At 51.1% G+C, this 16,998-nt stretch overlaps 1 protein-coding gene across 4 annotated transcripts in view; it reads left to right on the plus strand.

Annotated features, from left to right (window-relative positions):
- nfrkb (nuclear factor related to kappaB binding protein) overlaps positions 1-16,998 on the plus strand; it is an 84,670-nt gene that overhangs the window by 35,961 nt on the left and 31,711 nt on the right. For all 4 annotated transcript variants that reach the window (XM_070894244.1, XM_070894247.1, XM_070894246.1 and 1 more), the window contains exons 13-18: positions 2,575-2,654; positions 5,083-5,126; positions 6,701-6,761; positions 8,394-8,568; positions 10,475-10,581; positions 10,916-11,039. In XM_070894244.1, coding sequence (XP_070750345.1) covers positions 2,575-2,654; positions 5,083-5,126; positions 6,701-6,761; positions 8,394-8,568; positions 10,475-10,581; positions 10,916-11,039 — 591 coding nt within the window. The remainder of the gene's footprint in view (positions 1-2,574; positions 2,655-5,082; positions 5,127-6,700; positions 6,762-8,393; positions 8,569-10,474; positions 10,582-10,915; positions 11,040-16,998) is intronic.

Here is a 16,998-nt window from a genome sequence, read left to right on the forward strand (position 1 = left end):
AGTGCCTCATTGTATCTCTCAGAAACCTTTCAAAAATTTCATACACACATTACTTACTGTTGAAGTACAAAAAGAAAGATTTGCATTTCTGTAGCATCTTTCAGGACATTCCAAAGAGCTTTACAGCCAATGAAGTACCGTCACTGTTGTAATGTGGAAAACCGGGCCAATTTGCGCACAGCAAGCTCCCACAAACAGCAATGTGATAATGACAATTTTTTTTGTTATGTTGATTGAGGGATAAATATTGGCCAGGACACGGGATAACTCCCCTGCTGTTGGTCAAAATAGTGCCATGGGATTTATTATGTCTACCTGAGAGAGCAATCAGGGCCTCATTTTAACGTTTCATCTGAAAGATGGCACCTCCAACAGTGCAACACTCCCTTAGCAGTGTCAGCCTAGATTGTTGTGCTCAAGTTCCTGGAGTGGGATTTGAACCCACAACCTTCTGACTCCGAGGTGAGAGTGCTACCCACTGAGCCACAGCTGACTTGTACAGTCCTCGCATCAAAGAGTGTTGATCTGCCCGTGACAACTGATGGACAATAGACACCAGGGAGCACTGCAACAATTCTCAGCCACACAACACCTCCTGCCACTTGTTCTCAAATGAAAAATTCCACTTGCATCTGTCCTTCATACTTGCCCAGTTGGAAAAGAAGTGGCCAGTGCCAGAGTTGCCAAAGCTGGTGGAATGTTCCATAATTCAGGCAGGATCTATGAGTCAGAGAGCAAGTGGAAACTGTCATTAAAAGGCAGCAAATGGGATTCTGGGTTTTCTACACAGGCATTGAATATAAAGGCAAGGGAGGGAAGCTGATATGATACAAGGCAGTGGTTAGTTGGAGTATTGTGTACAGTTACAGGAAGGATCTCGGAGCATTGATAGGATGCAGCAAGGATTCACTGCAAGGGCACCGGGAATGAGAATTTATAGTTTTGCCCAAAGGTTAGGATTTGTGGTTTTTTTACTGGAATAGAAACAGCTACTAGAGATCGAAAACAGAGTTTCAAAATTCTGAAAGGTTTCGAAAGGGTAAAGAGTAAAAGATTGTTTCTTGGTTAGTGAGTCAGTAACAAGGGAGCAGAGTGGGGCTTATCACAAGAAGAATGAAGTTCGCATTTTTTCCACAGAGGGTTACTTGAATAGTTTACTGTAAGTCGCTATTGAGGCAAAGATTATATCATGCTAAATGCAATTGTTTATGGAAGACCATAAAAGCAAAGGGGATTAGAGTGGAGTAGATAGCGCCAGTTGAAGAGATAGTGCCAGAAGATGCTCATGGGCCAAATTACCTCCTATGCTGCAATTTCTGTGATTCGCTTGGATTAGTGGGTTGAGTTGGAAATTTCCCCTGGGTTGTGGGGAAATCCAGCTGCTCAGGGCATATTTTGTGAGCGAGAGAGAGAGCGAGAGATGTTTCATGGATGTTGTCGTTCTCACTCTCTTCCAGTGGGACGTCAATACCCAACCAGGCCAAACATATACAATGGCCAACTGGGGAACAGGAAACAATTGCATGTTTTCAGCTTGTATAGTTTAAGCCATTACTAGAAATTCTGCAGTAGGTTGTGTGGGCCAAGGAGTTGCTGAATGGGCCAAGGGCATCAGGTGCTTTGATGTGGCCCTTGGACGTTGAAGTTGAAGTTGGTCAGTCAGCCAAGCTCAGATGATCATGAATGGTCACTTGTTAAGGAGTTGGTCAGTGAGATTGAAAAAGTAGGAAAAACTTCTCCAGGAACTGCAGATTTACTATGGGAAGCAAGGGCGAGGGAAAATCCTTCAACACTCTCGCCTCTGAGTCAGAAGGTTGTGGGTTCAAGTCCCACTCCAGGGACATCAGCACAAAAAAATCTAGGCTGACAGTGCAGTGCTGAGGGAGTGCCGCATTGTTGGAGGTGCTGCCTTTCAGATGAGACATTAAACCCAGGCCCCGTCTACTCTCTCAAGTGGACGTAAAAGATCCCATGGCACTATTTCGAAGAAGAACAGGGGAGTTACCCCGGTGTCCTGGCCAATATTTATCCCTCAATCAATAGAACAAAAACAGATTATCCGCTCATTATCACATTGCTCTTTGTGGGAGCTTGCTTGAGCGCATATTGGCTGCCGTGTTTCCCACATTACAACAGTGGCTACACTCCAAAAGTACTTCATTGGCTGTAAAGTGCTTTGAGACGTCCAGTGGTCGTGAAAGGCGCTATAGAAATCCAAGTCCTTCTTTCTTTATTATTCAAATAACTGGGGAAGAGGACGAAGGAAGAGTTGGCTGCATCTTATTGGTGTGTGCTAAATACAGTTCCAGCTGCAATATTTGTAATTTTCTATGTTCAGTATCAGTGAGGCATGTAATATTTTTTCTTCAAATTGATATCTTCAGTAAATTCTCTGTTACAAAGATTGACAAGCCACCTTCGCAATTAGTGAGATCAAAGTAACTGCCAGAACGCACTGTGGCTCCTGCACAATCTGTAAGCAATGTTCGGGGAGATTGGTTAGTAATTAAATAGAAGGATTGTGATCAGTAGCTATTCAATCATCTTAATAAATACCTGTTCCCAATTCCCCAGGTTCTGGGCGGGACTCGGAGAAGGAAATGAGCTCGTTGTGTCAGCTGTGGTTCGAGGTCAAGGATCAGACCTTTTCCAAGGTACAGCTGTATAACTGACTTAGCCCTCCGCTTATTTTCTTCTTCTTAGGCGGTCCCTCGAATCGAGGATAACTTGCTTCCACGCCAACAAGGGATGAGTTCACAGGTGTTTCGATGATATCCCAGATCCCGAACTACATCTTGGAGGGTGGAAGATGCCTGTGCGGGGATATTTTAATGTGGGGTGGCCGTTGCACACCAACCACCACACGGGCTTGACAGAGCTAGGTGTTGGTCCAGTGGCAAGGATTAACCAGCTCTGCTGCACGGACCTAGTGCGCAGTGTGGGCTGGCCCGTGCTGCCCCTGGGCCCTCGGCTCTCCTGGGCCCCGATCATGTCGCTCTGCAATCTCTCGCAGCTCCTCCACCCTGACCTCGCTGCTCCTGCTGTCCCTGTCCACGCTCCAATCACCAACCTGGTTTATGGTGACATCTAATCCAGTCGCCGCCTTCACAGCCATCGCCCTCCTGCACATGGCCCCGACCTGCCGCAGATGTTCGCTTGCAGGTTGGGGCCGCCACGCTATTGTACCATCTTCTCGCCACCCTGTCTTATCAGAGTAACCATTACCCTGCTGACCAAGAACTCTGCAATTGGGCAACAAATGGTGTGAATGATTTGCTGTGGTCTCTAAGAGGTGAGTGACAGAATAACGCAGATAACTAGCGAACTGCACTGTGCTCCTCACCTTCAGTTCATCTCACAATGAGTCAACAAGAGAAGATCTGTGGGGAGCTGGCTTTCCCTTCCCCTCCCCCTCCCTCCAGATTCATTTGAGATAATTTTATTTTATTTTTTTTTTAAGAAGGATGCTGCTTGTGACCACCCGGGCCCGGATTTGAGTTGCACCTTCTGTTCCAAGCCTTCGATCTTCAGGTTGGCAGGGCACTCCTGGAGTGACCCTCACAGCCCAAAGTCCTGATTAAGACCAAAGCTGAATCCTTCTGATGCATAAAAAAAGGACGTTGTAATTGTGTCAGCTTGGCAGCACTCCCACCTCTGAATCAGAAAGTCGCAGATTCAAGCCATACTCTAGTGGGTGGATTCTGAGTCGCTCTCGCCTGGTGTTAACGGGATGGTAACAGCCTCAAAACAGGGTCGTTAGCCTTACAATCATTGAATCATAGAAATTTATGGCATAGAAGGAGGTCATTTCGGCCCATCATATCCTAGCCAGCCAATAAAGAACTATCCAACCTAATCCCACTTTCCAGCTCTTGGTCCGTAGCCCTGCAGGTTACAGCACGTCAAGTGCACATCCAAGTACTTTTTAAATGCAATGAAGGTTTGTGCCCCTACCACCCTTTGAGTTCCAGACCCCCACCACCCTCTGGGTGAAAAAGGTTCTCCTCAACTTCCTTCTAAACCTCCTACCAATTACTTTAAATCTAGACCCCTATGCTAAGGGAAATCGGTCGTCCTTATCATCTCTATCTAGGCACCTCATCATTTTATACACTTCAATCAAGTCTTCCCTCAGCCTCCTCTATTCCAAAGAAAACAACACCAGCCTACCCAATCTTCACAGCTAAAACTTTCCAGGCCAGGCAACACCCTCATAAATCTCCTCTATACCTTCTCTGGTGCACTCACATCTTTTCTGTAATGTGGCGACCAGAACTGTACACAGTATTTTAGCTGTGGCCTAACACTGTGGCAAAAAGTAAAGTATCCCGTATGCCTTCTTATCCACTTTATCTACCTGTCCTGCTACCTTCAGGGATCTGTGGGCATGCACTCCAAGGTCCCTCTGTTCCTCTACACTTCTCAGTGTCCAACTATTTATTGTGTATTCCCTGGCCTTGTTAGCCCTCCCCAAATGAATTATCTCACACTTCTCCGGATTGAATTCCATTTGTCACTGTTCTGCCCACCTGACCAGTTTATTGATATCTTCCTGCAGTATGCAATTTTTTTTCTCACGATCAACCACATGGCCAATTTTTGTCTCACCTGCAAACTTCTACATTGAAGTCTAAATCATTGATGTATACCCACCCCCCCCCCCACATCGCCCTGCCTCTCACTGGAGCCTCCCCGCATCAACCTGCTGCATGAAGGCACTGGGCCCCTGAGTTGAAAGGTCAGTGTCCTTGTCTGGCCCCCAGAGCATGTTCCACCCCGGAACCCCGTCCCAATTAAAATGCAGTGTCCTCCTTAATCAGAGGAGGTTTGAAGCCCACTTGCACTTATTCTAACCTTAACCCCATCACTCCCACCTCTGCCCGCGTTATTATTTCAGTTGTTGTCTGTTAAATATTTAGTTTGATTTTCAATCTGTACCTGTTTTGTGAGGGTGGTGCACTGTCCTCACTGGTCTGTAACTGTCCACACTGGGCTCTCGGGGATAATGTTGGGTTCGGGCCAAGCAACCATCCTAAAGCTGTGACTCAGTTGCTTCTCTCTTTCTCTCTCTTGCTCTCTCAGGAATCTGAGGATCTTCCAGACATCACACCACCAACCCCGAGGGTGTAAGTATTGTTTCAGCCATTGTGGTTTCAGGGGCCTGAGGGAATTGTGCAAACAGGAAGGGGACTGTCAATTGTGATCACTGTCACTGCTCTGGAACCAGGAGTGAAAGGCTGAGGGACTGTGCTGTTACCTCGATATATTGTACTTGTCCTTAGAATGTAATCTATTTATAGCTGACATTAAGACTTGTAGGAGCTGGGTTTAATAGTGTACCCAGTGTGAGTGTCTTTGCATTTTATACTAGGAACATTCACTTCAATTAAAACACATAGTTTTGGTCATGAGGAGTTGGTGCATGAACTGTGAAATATTTACAAATTGAGGCTAGCTCACCTGTTCATCAGACCATCCGTTCCCCGTCAGGCTCATCACCTTACATCGAAGATCTTCCCAAATCCCAACATCGATCTGGAGAACGAGGGGGTGGGAGGGTGAGAGAGGTAGGGGGAAGGGATCAGGGAGTGAGGGGGAGAGGGAGAGTGAACACAGAGGGGGAAGGAGGGGGAGAGGGAGAGTGAGCACAGGGGGAGGGAGGGAGGGGCGAGAGGGAGGGAGGGAGGGGGCGAGGGAGGAGGGAGGGAGGGGGGAACGAGGGAGCAGGGAGGGAGGGGGGGACGAGGGAGCAGGGAGGGAGGGGGGACGAGGGAGCAGGGAGGGAGGGGGGGACGAGGGAGCAGGGAGGGAGGGGGGAACGAGGGAGCGGGGGGGGCGAGGGCGAGGGAGCGGGGGGGGGAGCAGGGGGGGCGAGGGAGCAAGGAGGGAGCCGGGGGGGGCAAGGGAGCAAGGAGGGAGCAGGGGCGGCGAGGGAGCAGGGAGGGAGGGGGGGGCGAGGGAGCAGGGAGGGAAGGGGGGAGCGAGGGAGGGGGGGAGCGAGGAGGAGGGAGGGAGCGGGGGAGCTGGGGGGAGAGGGGGGAGGGGTGAGAGGGGAGCGGGGAGGGGGGGAGCGAGAGGAAGCAGGGGGAGGAGGGAGCAGGGAGGGAGGGGGAGCGAGGGAGCAGGGAGGGAGGGGGTAGGGCGGGAGCGAGGGAGCAGGGAGGGAGGGGGCGAGGGAGGGAGCGAGGGAGTAGGGAGGGGGGAGTGAGGGAGCAGGGGGGGAGCAAGGGAGGGGGGGAGGGGGTGGGCGAGGGGGGCGAGGGAGCAGGGGGTGGGAGCAAGGAGGGAGCGGGGGGGGGCGAGCAAGGTGGGAGCGGGGGGGGGCAAGCAAGGAGGGAGCAGGGGGCGGGGGGGGGCGAGGGGTCAAGGAGGGAGCAGGGGGGGGGGTGAGCAAGGAGGGAGTGGGGGGGTGTGGGCGAGGGAGGAGGGACCCGGTGGGCGAGGGAGCAGGGGGACGGGGCGCGAGGGAGCAGGGAGGGGGGGGGCGAGGGAGCAGGGGGGGGGGCGAGGGAGCAGGGAGGGGCGAGGGAGCAGGGAGGGAGGGGGGGGGGGCGAGTGAGCAGGGAGGATGGGGGGGGTGGGCGAGGGAGCAGGGAGGGAGGGAGGGAGGGAGGCGGTGGAGGAGCATGGCGAGCCTCTGTAGTTCCGGTGAGTGGGGCGCTGTGCCAGCGAGTGACTGGTGTTATTTGTTTAATTGTAGGAGAACGGACTATGTGGTGAGAGCCAGCACTGGAGATGAAAAGCGTGTTTTCCAGGAACAGGTGAGAATCTGGGCTGAAATGAAGGACTTATTTAGCCCCCAAATCCCTGCATCCCTGACGGTGCCATGGTCAGAGAGCCCTGTGACCCCCCTTCTGCACCCCTGCCCTGGGGACACAGTCTTAGCATAAGGGGTAGGCCATTTAGGACTGAAATGAGGAGAAACTTCTTCACGCAGAGAGTTGTTAACCTGTGGAATTCCCTGCTACAGAGAGCTGTTGATGCCAGTTCAAGAGGGAGTTAGATATGGCCTTTATGGCTAAAGGGATCAAGGGGTATGGAGAGAAAGCAGGAAAGGGGTACTGAAGGAATGATCAGCCATGATCTCATTGAATGGTGGTGCAGGCTAGAAGGGCCGAATGGTCTACTATGCACCTATTTTCTATGTTTCTATGTGTCCTGCAATCACAGCACCCTGTGACCTGCACCGTACCCTGCAACAACACCCAAACCTGGGCTGTATTTCAAAATCTAACTGTCCAACTCCTCTTCAGACTGTGAGCTCGTCAATAAATAACTGGCTTTCACACGTGCTGAAGTGGTGTCGGGGACTGTTGGTTGCTGATACGAGGGTACAGGTTACAGAGATATTAGATCATAACATAGAACATAAGAAATCGGAGCAGGAGTAGGCCATTTGGCCCCTCGAGCCTGCTCCGCCATTCAGTGAGATCATGGCTGATCTGATCCTGGCCTCAGCTCCATTTCCCTGCCCGCTCCCCATAACACTTGACTCCCTTATCGTTTAAAAATCTGTCGATCTCCACCGCAAATATATTCAATGACTCAGCCTCCACAGCTCTCTGGGGCAGAGAATTCCACAGATTGACGACTCTCTGAGAGAAGAAATTCCTCCTTATTTCCGTTTTAATATTGGAGCCAGATGCATGCGCTGCTCCAGCCGTGGGTGACAGTGGGCATTGAATGAGCTGTGCCTGTACAACAAGACCCCCAATGACTGAATCTTTCAGAGGAGGAAGCTCCTTGTTCAGCGTTCCAGCTGGAGAGGTTTGTTCCGTGCACCACGCTCGGTTCGTTAGTCTGGTGGTTCTGATACTGGACCAGCGACCCACAGATTGTGTCATCAATCTCTCCGGGGCAAGCTGTATCACTGAATTCCATAAAAATCTGGAAGCAGAAAAAAGCTTCTGATTGTTGTAAAAACCCAGTATGGTGTACATCTGACTCCAATCCTAATCAGGACAACTAGGCATGGGCAACAAATGCAGCCCCGTAATGCCCCAAGGGAGGTGAAATCGCTTTTGTTTGTATCCAAAGCAGCTCCTTTTGGATGCTTGAAGTTGTCCCCGGGGCTGGAGATGGTGTCTGCTCGTTCACTGGAGGATGGGGTCCCGACATGAATGCCTTGGACCCGATAAGTTGTGGGCCATTTTCTTTTGATGTGCAGAGACACCGCCCCCCCCCCCCCCTCCCTGCTTTACTTGGAGCTATTACTGCAAAATAGTGGTGGAGATGCCTGCTCACAGTCAGCCAGTCCTGCTCAGCCTCCAGGCGACCGGCATTCTTGCCTTGTTTGTTTTTTAAACCCAGTGGGTGTTCTAAGCTCGGTTTAGCCAGTGTGATTGAGCAACATGTAGCGGACTGCAGCTAATAGTTTGTGGTTGTTTCCACAGGAGCGGCAGCGATACAGCCAGCCCCATAGAGCTTTCACCTTCCGCATGCACGGCTTTGACTCTGTGGTGGGCCCGGTGAAGGGAGTGTTTGACAAGGACCCTTCTCTCAATAAGGCACGAGAACATTCGCTGCTGCGATCTGATAGGCCGGCCTACGTCACCATTCTGTCGCTGGGTGAGATTCTGACACGAGACTTTAGGCAAGGGAAGAAGTCAGGTGGATTGTTTTTGCATAAATTTGCTTTGAAAATCCTCTTGGCAAAGCTTCTAGAAAATCCAGTTTGTCTAAATACCAACTGAATGGAATGGAGGGGAAATTCAGCACTGGATAAAAGACTAAAAGTCTGCCCTGAGCGATGTTCCCTGTAAGCTGTTCTTTGTTCTGCACAGCCCGTTTCTTTCTGCGCACGCACAGTATTGACGGTAAAAGCAGGTGAGCGGCCGGCGCGGGTCCTTGCAGATTACAGCACGGCTGCCTGCTTGGGTCCTTGCAGATTACTGCACGGCTGCATGTGCGAGTCCTTGCAGATTACTGCGTGGCTGCGCTTGCGGGTCCTTGCAGATTACTGCACGGCTGCATGTGCGAGTCCTTGCAGATTACTGCGTGGTTGCGCTTGCCGGTCCTTGCAGATTACTGGGCGGCTGCACACGAGTCCTTGCAGATTACTGGGCGGCTGCATGCATGGGTCCTTGTAGATTACTGCACGGCTACCTGCGTGGGTCCTTGCAGATTACTGCACGGCTGCGTGCTCGGGTCCTGGCAGGTTACTGCACGGCTGCGTGTGCAGGTCCTTGCAGATTACTGCCCGGCTGCATGCGTGGGTCCTTGCAGGTTACTGCACGGCTGCATGTGCAGGTCCTTGCAGATGGCTGCATGTGCAGGTCCTTGCAGATTACTGCACGGCTGCATGCATGAGTCCTTGCAGATTACTGCGCGGCTGCGTGCGCGCACCATAGCGGGAACAATGGTCCTGAGTTGGAGAACCATCCAGCGGAGCACTCTGCAGACTCAGGAGGTACAGGCGCTGGATGTGAGACTGAGCCGTATCAACTCCAGCCTGTGCTGACTCCCCCTCCATAGCCCAGTGCGTCGGGCGCGACCCGGACTGTGATTAGTTGTGAACGTCCATGTGCTTGAGTGGATTTCTCCAAATTTTCTCCCCCGTCCTGAACTCGAACTTGCCCCCTCTTCTGGTGGGGGAGAGATGTGCACCCTCTTCTGGTTGAGGAAGTGGGGGGTGGGGCAGACATGCCTTCTTTGGGTGGGGGGGGCACTCCCTCTGAGGGGTGGGGTTGCCTCGATGATTGAAGAAAGTGTGATACTTCTGATTATAAGCCTTGTATTTATCAGAGGCATGGGGGGATTTTACAGTGAATGCTGTAAATCTGAAATTAAAAGCAACCATTATGAAATATGCTGTAGGTCTATCACCACCTGTGAGAGGAGGCAGATTAATAAGAACATAAGAAATAGGAACAGGAGTAGGCCATACAGCCCCTCAAGCCTGCTCCGCCATTCAATAAGATCATGGCTGATCTGATCATGGACTCATCTCCACTTCCCTGTCCGCTCCCCTTATCCCCTTATCGTTTAAGAAAGTGTCTATTTCTGTCTTAATGTCCCAGCTTCCACAGCTCTCTGAGGCAGTGAATTCCACGGATTTACAACCCTCTGAGAGAAGAAATTCCTCCTCATCTATTTAAAATGGGCGGCCCCTTATTCTAAGATCATGCCCTCTAGTTCTAGCCTCCTTCATCAGTGGATTGGGAGCCAGTTGTGACTGAGATTCTCTGCCCCACACACCGTATCGTAAGATGCTGAGAGGCGTGCTGCGAATTTGCAGCATTCTGTGTTTGTGGTGTGGGGTGGAGACCCAGTGATCCCGCTTCCATCTGTCCCCGGGTTTGTACCGATGATGCCCTGTTGTGTGTGAAGGAGCTCACACCGGTTTTATATCATCAGTGGGGAGATGGTTTGTTTATTCCTCAAACACTACAACACACCTCTCGCTCCCTCAGCCACTGCTCTGAGAATGAACTGTTTAAATGCTCTTTGTAACGCAGCGATTTCTCTCCCGCAGTGAGAGATGCAGCCGCCCGCCTTCCAAACGGAGAGGGGACCCGAGCAGAGATCTGTGAGCTGCTGAAAGACTCTCAGTTTCTGGCTCCCGAGGTCACCAGTGCCCAGGTAAAGGGACCGAGAACGGCGGGTAACAAGTGACAAGTGACTGCTCGTAGCTTGTGTTCACCATTCTCACACACTCTGGGAGTCGCGGGGGTGGGGCCGCGACGGGCGCAGCGGGGGAGGGGCCGCGGCGGGGGTTCCTTGCATCCTATAAGCAGACGTGGATAATGTGTCGAGTGGGGAGTGAAACAAAGAGCAGCGACCCATGTGGAAGTACTGTAACTGCATGTATTGTTAGCCTCACTGAAAGACGCAATCCCTCTGGGATTCAGCACTGCTCTCGCAGTCGGCCTCACACTCCCACGCATCCTCCATATAATCTGTTATTTTCTGGCAGATTAACACAGTTGTGAGTGGGGCTCTGGACAGGCTGCATTATGAGAAGGACCCGTGTGTGAAGTATGATATCGGCCGCAAGCTGTGGATCTATCTGCACCGCAACCGCAGTGAGGAGGAATTTGGTGAGTGCACTTTACTCAGGTCCAAGGGATTTGGACTGTCCCATTTCAATCAGGTTCCTTATCCTGATGCTGGTTTCCGATCAGGAACAGTAGCCTCTCTCTCCCTGCTCCCTCAGATGGACGGAAAAGATCCCATGGCACTATTTTGAAAAAAAGCAGGGGAGTTATCCTTAGTGTCCTGGGCAATATATTTATCCCTCAATCACTATCACTGAATCAGATGATCTGGTCTATCACATTGCTGTCTGTGGGAGCTTGCTGTGTGCAAATTGGCTGCTGCGTTTCCCACATTACAACAGTGACTACACCTCAACAGCACTTCATTGGCTGTAAAGTGCTTTGGGACGTCCTGAGGTCATGAAAGGCGCTATATAAATGCATGTCGCTTTTTTTTCTCTCAAACCATCAGCCACAGTGTTCACTAAACGCCATCATACTGGTGACTTTACTGGTGGTACTGAATGCCCGGCTGGACTATGAGCATCCAACTCTTGAATTTGCTGAGTAGACTGGATTTTCTTGTGGATTGAAAGAATCAGCAGCTTCATCCAGAGGTCTGACCTTTCTCTCAGGATCCTGCCCAACGTTTGATGAGTGCTCCATTCCATTCACCCAGCACCCCTGTGCTCACAGACCCACACTGGTTCCCGCTTCACCAATGCCTCAAATTTAAAATTATCATCCGGTGTTCAAATCTCTCCACCACTGCGCCCCTCCCTATCTGTAACCTCCGAGATCTCTCCCTCCTATTCTGACCTTTTGTACATCCCGATTTTAATCACTCCTCCATTGGTGGCCTATCCTTCAGCTGCCAAGGCCCTAAAGCTCTGGAATTTCCTCCCCAAACCTCTCCGCACCTCTCTCTTCCTTTAAGACGCTGCTTAAAACCTGCCTCTTTGTCCAAGCTTTTGGTCACCTGATCTAATATCTCCTTTTGCTCAGTATCAATGTTTGCCTGATAACGCTCCTATATTTGGGATATTTGATTGCATTAACGGTGCTATATCAATGCGGGTTGTTATATATCGGTCCAATGCATTCATGTCCAGGCAGAGTGCAGTTGTCTGAAATAAAAACAGAAAATGCTGGAAATATTCAGCAGGTCAGGCAGCATCTGTGGAGAGAGAAACCGAGTTAATGTTTCAGGCCGATGACCCTTCGTCAGAACTGGAAAAAGTTTGAGATGTAACCAGGATTTAAGGAAGTACAGAGGCAGGGAAAGGGGGCAGGAGCGCAGGAAAGAACAAAAGGGGAAGGTCTGTGATAGAATGGAAGGCAGGAGAGATTAAATGGCAATAGAAATTAAGCTTCACTTTGACATGGTGCTTACATTGAGCAGTTGTACACAAGAGATTGGTGTGCAAAATTAAAGCACATGGTATTGGGGATAATGTTCTGACGTGGATAGAGAACTGGTTGGCCGACAGGAAGCAGAGTCGGGATAAACGGGTCCTTTTCAGAATGGCAGGCAGTGACTAGTGGGGTGCCGCAGGGCTCAGTGCTGGGACCCCAGCATTTGCAATATACATTAATGATTTGGATGAAGAAATTGAGTGTAATATCTTCAAGTTTGCAGATTGTTATGTATTGATGTGTGTATCGTCCTGGTACCTTAAATGTAATGTAAGCACAATGCTACACCACAGAGGGCGCTGTGGTGGGAAACCTGGAAGTGCCTGCAACAGTCGCTATAAAAGGCTGACCACCACACCTGAGAGGCACTCTGGAGCTGAACAATAAAGGGCGAAGGTCACAGCAGTTAGATTAACACTAGACCGTGTGGACTCAGTGATTTGTGTGCTACATACACCACATTGGCGACAAGGAAGCGGACGAACTCCACGCAACCATGGCTACTCTGGGCTCGCTAAAGGATTTTACCATGGGCAATGATTGGGAGGCTTTTACAGAAAGGCTCGAGTACTACTTCACAGCAAACGACCTGACGGAGGACACGGACGCAATGAGAGATAAGCGTAAGGCGATATTGCTCTCCAGTTGTGGAGATGAGGTTTACTGCCTCGTCAGGGATTTGCTGGCACCCGGGAGCGCCAGGGACAAGTCATACGAGGAGCTGACTGAACTCATTCGTGACCAGTTGAAACCGAAGGAGAGCATCCTCACGGCCAGATACAAATTTTACCATCACTGCAGACCTGAGGGCCAGGATGTCACCAAATATGCTGCGGACCTCAGGAGATTCGCCGCGCCGTGTGATTTTGGCGCACACCTTGACGAGGCGTTACGGGACGTTTTCGTTATGGGGATTGGCCACGAGGGTCTCCTTCACAAGCTGTTAGCCACGGAACCCACAGTCACTCTGACAAAGGCCATCACCATCAGCCGGACACATATGACCTCGACCTGCAGCACCAAGCAAATAATCCACACAGTCTCGAACCCGGCAGGCACTGTCCACAGGATAGCGCCCACCACGGACAAAACTGCAGAACGTGGCTCTGCCCGGGGCAGAGAGCACGGACCTCGGGGTCCTGGAACTCTGAGTCCGCTGAGGGGGGCCAATCAAGCAGCACCATGTTGGCGCTGTGGAGTAAGCCATGGGGCTCACCGGTGCAGGTTTGCGGAGTACATGTGCAATACCTGCCACACGAAAGGCCACCTTCAGCGTATGTGTAAAAGAAATCAGACTCATCATGTGGCTGAGGAGATGGGGGATGATCCACTGTTCAGCGAGGAGCAGGCAGATGATGATGAGGTGTTGGGACTGTACACATGTACCGACAATTCGCCCCCAGTGATAAGGGAAGTAAAAATCAACGGCGTCCCTGTGAGTATGGAAGTGGACACGGGCTCGGGTCCGTCGTTGATGAGTCGGAGAACTTTTGATAAACTGTGGATTAACCCAGCTGCACGACCCTAGCTGGTCCCGGTCACGGCGAAGCTGTGTACCTACACCGGGGAACTAATACCTGTTCCCGGCAGAGCGATGGTGCAGGTATCCCACGCGGACGAGACACACGGTTTACCTTTGTGGGTCGTTGCAGGCGATGGGCCGACACTCCTCGGTCGGAGGTAGATGGGGACGGTCCGTGGGAGCTGGGAAGACTTCATCACCCCACAGGCTGTTGCTCCCCGGGGTGCTGCCATGCCTCGGGTCCCCAGAGAGCAGCGCCGACCGAGCTGGAGCTGCAGCCTCAATCCACCCACAGGCAAGCCCCAGGCCCGGACCTCACACAGGATCCTGCAGCCTCAGCCCCCACAGGCAAGCAGCCCTGCAGAGAGGAACCTAGTGGGGGGGGGGGGGGAAGGGGAGGGGGGGGGGGGTCGGCGGGGTGCGAGGGATCCAGGATGGCCGGCGGATCGGAAGAGCCCCGCCGAGGAAGTTGCCGTCGGGCGGGCCCCGCCGAGGAGCTGTTTGTTCAATTGGTCTGCCATTTCTTTGTTCCCCATTATAATTTCACCTGAGTCCGACTGCAACGGACCTACGTTTGTCTTCACTAATCTTTTTCTCTTCACATATCTATAGAAGCTTTTGCAGTCGGTTTTTATATTCCCGGCAAGCTTCCTCTCGTACTCTATTTTCCCCTCCTAATTAAACCTTTTGTCCTCCTCTGCTGAATTCAAAATTTCTCCCAGTCCTCAGGTTTGCTGCTTTTTCTGGTCCTTTTCAGAATGTCAGGCAGTGACTAGTGGGGTGCCGCAGGGCTCCGTGCTGGGACCCCAGCTCTTTTCAAAATACATCAATGATTTTGATGAAGGAATTGAGTGTAATATCTCCAAGTTTGCAGATGACACTAAACTGGGTGGCGGTGTGAGCTGTGAAGGGGACGGTAAGAGGCTGCAGGGTGACTTAGACAGGTTCGGTGGGTGGGCAAATGCATGGCAGATGCAGTATAATGTGGATAAATATGAAGTTATCCATTTTAGAGGCAAAAACGTGAAGAAAGATTATTATCTGAATGGTGGCAGATTAGGAAAAGGGGAGATGCAACGAGACCTGGGTGTCATGGTTCATCAGTCATTGAAAGTTGGCATACAGGTACAGCAGGCGGTGAAGAAGGCAAATGGTATGTTGGCCTTCATAGCTAGGGGATTTGAGTATAGGAGCAGGGAGGTCTTACTGCAGTTGTACAAGGCCTTGGTGAGGCCTCACCTGGAATATTGTGTTCAGTTCTGATCTCCTAATCTGAGGAAGGACGTTCTTGCTATTGAGGGAGTGCAGCGAAGGTTCACCAGACTGATTCCAGGGATGGCTGGACTGACATATGAGGAGAGACTGGATTAACTGGGCCTTTATACATTGGAGTTTAGAAGGATGGGAGGGGATCTCATCGAAACATACAAGATTCTGCCGGGACTGGACAGGTTAGATTGTTCCCGATGTTGGGGAAGTCCAGAACCAGGGGACACAGTCTTAGGATAAGGGGTAGGCCATTTAGGACTGAGGTGAGGAGAAGCTTCTTTACTCAGAGAGTTGTTAACCTGTGGAATTCCCTGCCGCCGAGAGTTGTTGATGCCAGTTCATTGGATATATTAAAGAGGGAGTTAGATATGGCCCTTACGGCTAAGGGGATCAAGGGGTATGGAGAGAAAGCAGGAAAGGGTACTGAGGGAATGATCAACCATGATCTCATCGAATGGTGGTGCAGGCTCGAAGGGCCGAATGGCCTACTCCTGCACCTATTTTCTTTGTTTCAAATATCCTGGGAGCATAGACGCACCGACGTTCATGTTCTCAATCAGGCCAACATCCCCAGCATCGAAGCACTGACCACACTCGACTAGCTTCATTGGGCGGGCTACATTGTTCGTGTGCCCGACACAAGACTCCCAAAGCAAGCGCTCTACTCGGAACTCCTACACGGCAAGCAAGCCCCAGGTTGGGCAGAGGAAACGTTTCAAGGACACCCTCAAAGCCTCCTTGATGAAGTGCAACATCCCCACCGACACCTGGGAGTCCCTAGCCAAAGACCGCCCAAAATTGAGCAAGAGCATTCGGGAGGGCGCTGAGCTCCTCGAGTCTCGTCACCGAGTGCATGCAGAAATCAAGTGCAGGCAGCGGAAGGAGCGTGCGGCAAACCAGACTCACCACCCACCCTTTCCTTCAACCACTGTCTGGCCCACCTGTGACAGAGACTGTAATTCCCGTATTGGACTGTTCAGTCACCTGAGAACTCACTTGGAGTGGAACAAGTCTTCCTCAATTCCGAGGGGCTGCCTATGATGATGATGGGTTGCGGGTTGTGTAACTGCTGGCACTGCCAGGCCCCTCGGGCCTTTGAAGATTTTCCTTGGCCTTGTTTCAACAGACAGGGCTAGTGAACATACATTCTTTTATCAGTCTTTGACATTTTGATAAACCAGTCAGTTTTCCCTGAATATCTGAGGTTGATTTATCTAGGGTGTAAGGAACATAAACTTTTACCTGTCATTCTATTGACGGGAGGTATCATTTTAATTCTCTAGTAACTTTCTCTTCTTAGGCAGTCCCTCGGACTCGAGGATGACTTGCTCCCACACTAACATGAGTTCTCAGGTGACTGATGAGACCAATGCGGGACCCACAATCTCTGTCACAGGTAGGGCAGACTGGTGGGTGGGGTGCTTGGGTTGTCGTGCGTTGTTTGCACTTGGCTTTCGCGTGCTCCCGGCAAATAGACTCGAGGTGTTCGGTGCTTTCCCGGATGCTTCTCCTCCATTTTGAGTTGTCTTGGGCCAGGGATTCCCAGGTGTCGGTGGGGATGTTGCACTTTTTCAAGGAGCCTTTGAGGGTGTGCTTGAAACATTTCCTCTGCCCCTCTGGGGCTCGCTTGCCGTGTCGGAGCTGAGTGGAGTGCTTGTTTTGGGGGTCTAGTATCGGGCATCTTTAATAACTCAGTGATTCACGTTAATTGTTTCTAATACTTGGCTGTGCTCTGTTAGCAAACAGTATTGGTTCCACTGGTTGCCTTCTGATTTACTTAATACAGGATCAATTGGAGTTTGCTATTTCTTATGA

This window comes from Pristiophorus japonicus, chromosome 11 (genome assembly GCF_044704955.1).
Source record: "Pristiophorus japonicus isolate sPriJap1 chromosome 11, sPriJap1.hap1, whole genome shotgun sequence".
Lineage (NCBI taxonomy): Eukaryota > Metazoa > Chordata > Chondrichthyes > Pristiophoridae > Pristiophorus > Pristiophorus japonicus.